The sequence below is a fragment of the Scomber scombrus genome, chromosome 14, assembly GCF_963691925.1.
Source record: "Scomber scombrus chromosome 14, fScoSco1.1, whole genome shotgun sequence".
Lineage (NCBI taxonomy): Eukaryota > Metazoa > Chordata > Actinopteri > Scombriformes > Scombridae > Scomber > Scomber scombrus.
The window spans coordinates 12,493,756-12,504,751 of record NC_084983.1 but is presented as its reverse complement, the minus strand read 5'-3'; the positions used below and the strand labels follow the sequence as shown (position 1 = coordinate 12,504,751).

Sequence of the window (10,996 nt, the reverse complement as noted above, 5' to 3'; positions counted from 1 at the left end):
GAGGGCTCTTTATAAAGTTGTATTGTTTTAAGTCCACAAAACAGATAATTAATGTGACAATTTCTCAAAAACACTGAAAATAAGTCAGAATATCTTTTTTAGTACAGTTTCACTGGAGGAGTAGCCTAGATAGATATAATCAATTCATCACAAACAATACAGTCATATTTTAAAAAAATGATCTGAGTAGTTAAATAAGAAAACATAAAAATCAAATGATTTTATACGAGCAATTAAAATGTTTTTGTTTGAAATAAGTATGTTCCCCTCAGTTTTTGGGATCAGACTTTTATAGGTTAATCAGACTCTTTGGCCTCTGGTTTTACATATTGTCACAGACATAGTGTAATTCTCAAAACCAACCACACTAATCTGGAGTTCAACCAGGCTCCCTGTAGGCTTAATTTCAGTCCATTTTTAGGCTAGGAGTGACTCACATCTTCACTTCTATGAGCTGATGTGATTCAGTGCAGGCTAACTCTGGATGATCTGCTGCTACGTCTATGAAAGGTTTGACCTAGTCCTCCTGAATGCCCCCTTGTAATCTGGGATTACATGTAATCCATGTCTGTATTGCTGTCTCAGAAGATATGATCTTCTCCACATTACAGTCTACCCATTTAAAATAGAGTGCAAGTAAAGGATTACATTGCAAATTATGCAGAGTGAGACTCTGTGCAACTGACAGAGGATAAATTCAGTCTTGTAGTATTACACCTTTCACTTGAACTCAGGGATACTGTCAGACAACATTTTCATACTGTTCATTCACTTCTTCATCTTGAGGTCAGCTTCTATGGCACAACGGCGCCCTCTGGTGCCTCCGTCCTACAGGCAGAGAAAGGAAGAAACCACCTATTAGACTTCATTTAGTTGTCACTCTTAACTGGCAACATTATAATTGTTATATTTGTTCTGTTCCGGTTTACAGGTCTTGCAACTTACATGACTGTATGTTTTGCTTTCATGCATATATATGCAACAACTGTCATTTTTATTTTAGGCTTGCTTCAGGGGAAAAAAGACAAGAAAGAGACAGCTTTAAAGTCTGTAGGATGGGTACTTACAAAAAGAGAAAGAAGAAAGGCAGGAGAGGACATGGAGACAGTGTCCTGTGAGAGGAAAAAGTTGCACATCAGAGCTGGGACTCAAAAGTGCTTTGAAAGACTTAAGAAAAGGAAAATAATGCTTTTTTTTTTTTTAAAGGGTTGATATGTGCTTTATAGCTTGATATCCATAAATCACTATATTGCAGGCTACTTCAAATATTTACTGTTTACGTCCTTGCTGCACTGCAATCACGCTAGTTATCCAGACCAACTATTTTTGAAAGACCATGCCACGTGGTTTAGGCTGTTTTAGCTCATGAACTACATACAACACACACTTTGCATTCTTGCAACCATTTTTCAAAGCATAAAATTACACTTAAATGGCCTCCTGCCTTCCAGTCAACCACTATGTTTAACATCAGTTTGCTTATCAGCATGCAACACTTGCAACTTATCATCTACCAACAAATATTTAGTCAGTTTTGGCACATTTATATTTTGTGGTACGGTAATGAAGCTGTATTCAATATATTTTTAACATGTTTCTATATTCAGGTTCTGGTAGAAATCTGCATCATCAGACATCTGACAGTAAAGCTTCCAATGCAGGAAACTACCAGATTTACATGATACTTTTCACAGTGTCCAATTTTTGATAATTTCATTAGTTTTGTTTTTTATAAGTTTTATTTATAGACACCACATAATATAATCTTCAAAGTCATAGTTTCTAAGGAGCTTGTAGACATGCTCGTAGACAATGACCGACCTGAAGAATTTTTTAAAACTTAATGAATCTTTGACAAAAAAGTGACTAAATATTTATTGTGTTAGATTCTTCTTGCAATTCTCTTGAATTGCCAGTTGATTTTCATACTGTCATGAAATTAATGGAAAACTCTCTTAAAGTTTAAATATAAATGCCACAACTTGAAGTATGCTTTGGGAAAAAGTTGTCTTTAATGTTCTCTACATTACTGCATTATTATTACATTATTGCCTACCATTTTCCAAAGCAGACATGTTTTTAAAAAAAATTAAATAAAAAATGTCTTGCCTTACAGCCAACCACTGGTTTGAAACTTGTTTGAGATGCATAATCACCACTGTGAACGCTGTATTATCTTTTTTAATCTGCGTATCGTGATGGATTCAAAGATAATCTGACAACCAAGATAAGAGTTAGCAGCAAGACAGTATTGCATCCACTGTGTCTGAATAGAAAAATAAACAATAAGGATATTGTGAAAAGGACAATGTAAATTTGGCAATGTGATTGTTGCAATAAAAAATATTGACATTTGACAAAAAGGTTTTCACTGTGACGGATTAGCTACCACAGGAAAGTTTTGAAGTAGTGAAACCAATGGTTCCCTGAAAGAAAAGTTATCAAAAATCTCGTTACGCTTTGGAAAATGGCCCGCAGATCTAGTTCAGCATCACTTGCTTCTACCTTAGAGTCAGCCTGTTGTCTCACCCTTGTCTCTTCTTCTGTACTCTCTGCTTTTGTCAAAATTCTAGTGAAGCACCTTGTCAGTAGAGTCCTGTTTGCGCGTGCTCTCACGGCCCCTCAGGCTCTTGGCGCTGATACCAGACTCTGATGTCTCCATGATGAGCTGGGTTGCTAGAAACTGCTGGATCTGCTCCAGGACATCGCGCTGCATCTCCAGAGCCATGTGGTACACGTCATGATCCAGGCTGTTGTACATGACCGCATTCTGAAACATCAGCATGATGTCCCGCTGGAACTCAGCGGTGGTCCGTATCAAACCAGTCTCGATGTTCTTTTTTATGGTGGCCAGGTCCATGGGCCTGTAGAGGAGAGAAGAGTCAATGAGCTGATGAGGGTTCCCAAAGGTTCCTGTTAACTTGATATTTTTGTGATAGAAGATTTTCACTACACACAAACAATACCACAAGTAACCTCTATAAAAACTATAAGTGAGATTAAAATGAGCATACAATAATCTCCCTTGTTTACCTGTGTACAATACTGTGATATCCAGGTGCAATTTCATCAGTTACAGGCTGCAGGAAGACATTTGCATACCTGCAACAGGTTCACATAAAAAACATGTGTTTCAGTATTGATGCAAAGAACTAAAAAAGGGGGATCATGCTACGTCTCTGGCTGAGCATCAGTGGCTAGTGTTACTGTTACAGAGTCATATTTTGACCTGTGATTGGCCGCTGCACGCCACACCAGCATAATGGCTTTCTTCCAGATCTTGTGAGCCTGTAGAGCTTCCAGGTCCTCACTGCATACAGAACTGCACAATGAAAGTATGTGAGAATAAGAAAAGGAAGTCAAAGTCATGAGGACAGTATTATCAAGCAGAACCTGATCTGCAGCGTGACGCAGCATTTAGTTCATGTTGTCAGATGACAGAAATGAAAAGAAAATCTGCTTAGACAACATCATTAGCACCATCTAGGGATCAACTTCAACACCACCATTTCTCACATCAGAATTTTTTTCCCTTCCTGTGTGTGCCTGAGTGTGTTTCACTCACAACTGCGATGAGGCAGGGCTGCTGGGGATGGAGTCTGCGGTTGTGTGCAGCTGCAGAGACGAGGAGGCGGTATGGAGGCTGTATCCATCCTCGCTCTCGCTGGCTGCAGGCTCTAGCTCTGTCTCCCCGTCGGCCTCTGACAAGAATCCCTCCACCCCATCTCCATCTTCTTCTCCACACACTTCTGGCCCGTTGACCTCATTGTCCACTTTAGTCCCTGAGGCATTCTCTCCTCTCCCAACTCTTACTCCATCCTCTGCCCTCATCTCCTGCAAAGATGCAGAAAGATGCAGAGATATTTAAACAGAGCTTAGAGTGCAGGAATACTGTGGAGCTTTGCACACTGCATTTCAGTACAGCAATTACAAGCATCATGTGCACTCTGTCCTCGTTGGGTGCTATACCTTGGGACGCCTTTCTGTCAGTGGGCTATCTTCTAATACTGAGTCTGCCAAGATAGTAAAGATGAATAATAAGAAGGAAATGGTTATGCAAAATGCATAGTTGCATGCAAACTGCATGTTATGAAGCAAGTGAATACTACTATTTATGCATGGGTGTGCATACCTCCATGGGGTTTATCAGGTCTTTGCTGTGCCCACTTGTCATTCTCACATTTTATGGTAACGTCCAATGAAATTTGGCTTTTCTGGTGCGTGAACTCTCCAGTCTCTCTCATTGCCTCAGGCTGTGGAGGTGCTCCAGTGTGGCAGTGCACCAAACTCCTTGAGTTGCATGAGGATAAGGAGGTAGGAGGAAGGCCCCTCAGTCCCATGGGGAGTGCTGCAAGACAGTTATCTTGACTACTGCACAGAGAGGAGAGTGGAGCTGAAGTCCCGCCCTGAACCTCTAACACTTCTGTCTTCCCTGCCAGGCTACTGTGAAGAGATGAGGACAGTGGGACCCCTGTGGGCACTGCGGAGTGAGACTCATGGGGCTGGAAAGGCCCAGCTTCCCAGGCGCCAGACAGAGCGTGGCCATTCTCTTCACACAGGGACAGAGCAGCCTCAACTGCAGCTGCATCCAAAGCCTCTGCAGTCTCATCTGCCTGTAGAAGGAGAGATCTGACTCTAAAATCCTTAAAGCATAAATTTTTGAATAACATTGGTCTTATTTTTATTGTTCGCCATGTCTAGTGACACTACCATTTCCCCAAATCTCATCAGTAACATTTGTGACTAAACTGTGGGTTTAAAAACATAATAAAAATACCCATTATAAAACAGGTATTGTGAAATGACTTTCTTCACACTTAATAACACCTTAAACATGATATTCACAATCCACAACTCATGTAATTGTTATGTTTTTCTCCTTTTTGCACCTTGTCCTCAATGATGGCGATTATGTCCCCCACTGTTTTCAGATCCAACTCATCTCCCATGTAGGACACAGTGACATCCTCTTCACTGAGCTCTGATGCTTTATCCCCTGCAGAGGCAGGCTGGCATCCAGTGGGAACAGACGGCACCATCACATCCACCTCTGCACACAGACAACAAGTGACACCACTAATCTTTCAGAATTTGCTCAAATGTTTTTTTTTGTGCACACAATGGTTAAAATCGAGCCCTCTCAATGCATTCAATTGATACAGTTTGATGAATACATTTAACAGAGTTATAACATGACATTACATCTTTGCTTGCACTAAAAGAAATGGCCAACACAGTGAATGAAATTAAAGTATAAAACTACAAAGCAGGTAAAATTAAGGATTTGGGGATGTTTAGCCTGCGGATTGAATGCCAAGTGGTTTGGATCTGGGTCAAAATGGACAGACCTGTGCATGCTGAGGCAGTAGAGTCCGCAGGAACAGGAGTGGCAGCAGAGAGAGGAGCACTGGAGGCAGAATCTGGACTGACCATGAAACCTAACTGGGCTGAAAATTGGGTGGGACCTGCCTCCAGGAGACGAGACAACATCGGTGCACCTGCCATGCAAGCATCCCCACACACATTAACACACAAAGTGCAGACAAGGCAGTGGATGCTTTTAGCTAAATAACGTAAGAGCAAACACACTAGACAATAGTAGACATATTCAGAAAGTAAAGATACATTTAGGGTTTCAAGGGTAAAAACTAACATAGAAATATGTTCCTACAAATAAAGATATAAGGCTTATAAACAGTATTCCTCTCTTTGACTTTTTCATGTTTTATTGTTTTGCAACACTAATTCAGGGTGGATGTAATTAGGCTTTTCTGATAGTGATGAACATAAAAAAAATGCTTTTTTCAAGCGACAACAACAATTTTGATTCCTGAAGTGGCCATGTCTGAGTCCATACCATGGCAGAGCTTGAGTAGTTTTATATGAAAGAATGGGGAAAAAACTTCAGTGTGCAGATGTGAAAAGCTGATACAGAACTATCTCCATCAAGGCACAACGTTAATACTGTCTTGAATGAAATGACTTCTTATGCAATCAGTTATCTGGTGAGACGTGTTTTTACGTTGACATTGAATTTCTGTTGATCACTGACAGGTGAACTAAATAACTAAGTGTTATGAAAGCTTAAAACACGAAACACTCATGGGGTGAATACATTGTACGTTAACTGTCAGTCATGAATACAAATCAAACACAGTGTCTGTACCTGTTGCCTGAGAGAGAGGCTGACAAGGTGGAGCCAGCTGCAGGTCATGTGCTCCTGTCATACTACCAGTGGAGCCATCACTTTCCCCAATCTGGGATACAAACACATATATGCACATTTGCTGTTTTTTTCTGATCACAAAGAGCCTGTATTTAAAAAACAAACAAACAACAACGGTTATATTTGTTTGTAAGAAGCCTGAGAAACTTAACAGGCAAAATATTGAGGAGTGAAATGGAGAAAAAAAAACATTAAAATTTCAGCTATAATACAAAAAAGAATGAAACGAGGCAACACTTCTTCCTGACCGAACCTACTGTTTGGACCTTTATGGACAGAAACATAACTCCTTTTTCCAGATACAGGAAACTTATTTAAATGATGATAATGAGATGAAGATGAGAAGCTCTGCAGACTTTACACTGTTGGCATAATTCCCTCAACAACATACCAGTCTGGAATTTGTGGCCAAGATACTGCCTTTCTTCAGTAACTCTGATAAAAGTGGAGATGGTGGTGGTGTGCCTTTCTGGCCCAGGAGCTTCTTTTGGGTGGGGTCATCCAGAAGTGACCCATGGCTGATGTCGTCACTACCAGATCCAGGCGACTCAGCGAATGACATTAACCTGGCTGATCCTGAAGCCTGGTGACACAGAGAGGGAGAAATGTGAAATCAACTCTTTCATGTCACTGCCAGACAAATCCAGAAATGTTTTTATTAACCAATGTGCGCACAACTCTCTTCAGTGTCACTAATGTGTTTCTATCTCTTTTTGAATAGTCTGAATTTCCTAGAGATAATGTCTGTTTACTTTATGTCTGTTTTAATGGTCTGTAGTGTAAGAGTCTATGTCAGAAAGTGCACCGTGGCCACAGCACAAAGTTTCTGGTGTTTTTACAGTGAAAAGAAAATAGCAAGGTAATAAAGCAAATCTGAACATGTGGCACACAAGATTCAGCTCAGAGAAGACAACTACCTGGTCTGCAGTTCTCTTCACAGAAACACTTTAAAAACCTGCTAGAAATACCAACATACATTTCTAAATATTCCAAGAAGTGGTGTGATTATTAAAAAGTAGGACAGATCTTTGAAAGCTTGGTGACTTACATTCTTTGCGGATACATGATCCAGTGTCAAGCACTCGAGTGGGTCACCTGGTGGGAACTCCTGGCCTGGAGAGCTGCAGTCTGAGGGCGAATGCATGGTGACGCCGGGCACTCGCTTAGGTGTGTTCTTTGCCACCTGTCTGGCTGGAAGAGGGAGGGACGGCATAGAGAGGATATTCTTATCAGTCACACAAAAGCTGATGTTCAACCCGTCTCATTCTTTACAAGAAAATTGGTGCCATGATGCGCCTGCAGTTTGGCTTCACAATTGTTCAGTCCAAAACTTGAGTGAAATATCTCCACAACTACTGAACTGATAGCTACCACATTTCACAGTCCCCAGAGGGTGAATCCTAATGACTTCTGATTTTTCATCTAGTGCCACCAATTGCTTAATTCTTCCACTTGCTCAACACTTCAGTTCATGAGACAATACATTTAAAACTACTACTTCTACTAATGTGTACAGGTCAATAGATTGTGGGTGGATTTTTAAATTGAACATTTCTACTTAATTTTAGTTGTTTTCCAGCATTTATCACATAAAACAAAGTAACTTAACATATTCTGTGTTGGTGTTTTCCCCCAAAAGATCCCTTTTAAAAGTGAAGGAGATACCCTGATAAGCAGCATCTGTAGTCTTTCTTTTCAATTCTGATTCCTCCTCTTCCAGTCTCTTCTTCCTGTGAGACACACAGAGGAATATTTAATTTTGTTTCTCATTCAAGTGTCTAATGTCTAAAAGACAAAGAAAGAAGCGTATAATTGTGTCAACAAGTCAGACAGACAGTTTGTTGCTTCTTACTGCAGGATTTCCTCCCATAACTCTTCTAGTTTGGAATCCAGATGGCCTGCTTGAATCAGTTCAGACTCTCTCTTCAGTTTCCTAAAGTATGAAATCAGCGAAATGTCAACCCATTATGGAGTTTATTTACTACAATGTTGTACAAACAACTACAGTGATGAGTCAAAGCAGTTGAAAGCTATGCTTGTTAACCTGTGCTTCTCTTGTGTTTCTTTGATCAACTTTTTTAGCTCATCAATCCTCTCAGCAGTAAGTCTGCGTACTATCACGTCCTCCACCGTCTCCACCACTTCACCCTTCTCACCACGCTTCCGCCTGAAAAGAACAAATGCACAATGACACTTCTCAGTTCAGGTGTCATACTATATATGTGATCTATTTTAACCTGCAAGTCTACAAAAGCATGCTCGGGGTAAGTCAATTATGTGCTCACTTTGGGGCTTCTGTTGTTTCCAGGAGCTCAGAGTACTTGGAGGCACAGTGCTGTATGGAACCGAAGGACGAGAGAGAACAACTTTGTGAAAGGAACATGTAATAAAGCAAAGCTGCAGAAATCATAGATTTGGTCTTTGTGTTCTGCAGTAGTTGGAGCTCTTTGTAATACCTTTTGAGAGAACCAGTCAGGTGGGCGCCCAGGTTCTGCAAATGGTTTGATGGCTCGACTGACAGATACCCTGTTGAATTAAGGAGATTTACTAATCTGAGATGTAATACACATTGAAGAATTGGAGCCCACAACAGCTGGCTATTCCTGTCCTGGTTTATCTTAAAACCATTCTTTTTCATCCCAGTCTAAATTTTTCAAAATCTATTTTATTACTTTTTGAAAAGTCTTGTAGTCTTTTTCAATTGAAAACGCATACATTAAACAGAATATTCTCATACATTTAAAGTTATCACAAATTGACAGTAACCTTATTCATATTCTTTAGCACATCCATCATCATGGTGGGCTAAAAGCCATCCCAACATACACTGAGCAACACCATAGACAGCATGCCAGTCCATCACAGGTTAAATACAGATTACAGAGCAACTACTTTACAAGCACACTTAAGGTTAATTCATCTTACCTGCATGTCCTTGCACTGTCACAACCGACTACAACAAACACACTTGCTAGCACACAGATGTGCATCAGTGCAATCAACAGAGCCACCCTTATTGACAATGAGTTCTTGAGAAATGTCTGCTCTTAAATAACAGGATAGATGGCATACAGCATGCAACCTCTGAGAACATTTCCATGCAGGATTGCACTACTATACAACTCCTTATGATTATTATAGTGCTATGACACCTAACATTTGACATTGTACACACAATTATTGGCAAAATGGAAGTTGTGCTGGTACAGTACCAGTTCTGGTCGCCACTCTTCATGACAGATGTGGCCAAACACAGCTTCTCCCTCAGTGACCATGGCTCTGTTGGTCCAATGACAAGCAGCTTGTGTTCTGCAGATGTTAGAGAGAGGGAAAGGGGCATAAATAAGTGTATATATAGTTGAACAAAGCCTGCATATTCTGCATGTTCAAATGCCAGCCTCAGGCCTAGTATGCACGTTGTTAATCTCTTGATCTTGATTTCATTTGTATGCCACCTAAAGCTGCACATCACTCCAGCAGCTCACTCTGAACACATGGGATGAGCCCAGAACAAAAGCGTGTCGTTTATACTGGGAATCCACCACTAGTGTAAACGGAGCTGTCAACCCGTCATGAACCAGCTATTAATCCTTGCAGGGGACTGCCATGCAGGGAAGTTGTCGGTGACTGATCAAATTAACATTTCGACACGCACTCACTCACCGCTAAAACGGACAGATAGCATGTCATGACATCTGCTATGCACCGACGTTTACTCACTTCCAACCCCGTTTGCCATCTTCCTGTCATCCCGACATCCCACACATCCTCGTAGACAGAAGCCCAGCAATTAATAACGCTGGTGAGATCCGAAACCGATGTCTGGAATAAAATGATGGACGCTAACATGGATTTTTAGGCTTTTCACAGATTTATCTCTCTAACGTTAGCTTGCACGGTTGTCCGTCAAACACACCACAGTCTTGTGTGTCTTAGCTAGCGTTATTGGTAATTTAAGGATTAACCAGCTAGCTCCAAAACTGTATTTTCTTTTCTCTGCAAAGTGTCGCAACAACAGCTTAGTTTCGCGTTTACCTGGAAAAAGTCTATGCTACCAACTAATAGCCAGAGGAGGAAAATTTAGCTTACTGATGCCATTATGATTTTAAGCGAGCTAGCAGCGTCCTGTACAGTTGGTACACGCCCACCACAGCAATGATGGTTCAACCAGCCCCGGCCTCCTAACGCAGCTTAACTAACCTTACACTAGTTGGTTCTCACTGAGTTTTTATGCAAAACGCCCAGTTTCTTGTGGCTGTAGTAAAATTTTTATAATGAGAATACATGTAAAAAAAAATAAATAAAAAAAAAATTCGCCCCCCTTTGAGGCAAAAATATATGGAGGAAACATGATGCCACTTCTGTGGTTAAACAAAACATACTGTGGAGTGGAAAACCTACAGTGATTTAAACATTGCATTAACAGTGAATAATAATATAGTCGATGGATCCTTCACAGGGAATTGTTTGGTTTATAGCAGCTACATCCACACTTAACGTCACATAGAAACACATCACTTACTTAATGGGGGAAAAAACTACTTATTACTGAAAATACCCCAAAGCTGTAGGCTATTAATAAAACATATGTATACATATATTGTATTGCACTTTTAATTTACAGTGAATCTCAAAGTGCTACAGTGTTAAAAATAAATAAATAACATATAACATAAAAATATAACATAAAGAGAAAAAACAAGCGTTAATGTGAAAAAGCCTGTTTTAAAATACGCTAGGGTCTGTGCTGGCACCAGATGCCAACTGTAT

The 10,996-nt window shown here is 40.4% G+C and overlaps 1 protein-coding gene across 1 annotated transcript; it reads right to left on the bottom strand.

Annotated features, from left to right (window-relative positions):
- Window positions 1–394: 394 nt before the first annotated feature.
- On the bottom strand, window positions 395–9,965 carry brd8a (bromodomain containing 8a). Its single transcript, XM_062433668.1, has 20 exons — window positions 9,947–9,965; window positions 9,439–9,535; window positions 8,683–8,752; window positions 8,512–8,561; window positions 8,271–8,393; window positions 8,079–8,159; window positions 7,892–7,956; window positions 7,275–7,417; window positions 6,618–6,809; window positions 6,167–6,257; window positions 5,349–5,498; window positions 4,890–5,050; window positions 4,133–4,613; window positions 3,970–4,013; window positions 3,566–3,834; window positions 3,230–3,322; window positions 3,034–3,102; window positions 2,582–2,864; window positions 1,068–1,112; window positions 395–828 (listed from the first exon to the last, which is right to left on the bottom strand). The coding sequence occupies exons 1-20, from the start codon at window positions 9,963–9,965 to the stop codon at window positions 769–771; spliced, it is 2,586 nt and encodes an 861-aa protein (XP_062289652.1). The 3' UTR covers window positions 395–768.
- Between the last annotated feature and the right edge of the window lie 1,031 nt (window positions 9,966–10,996).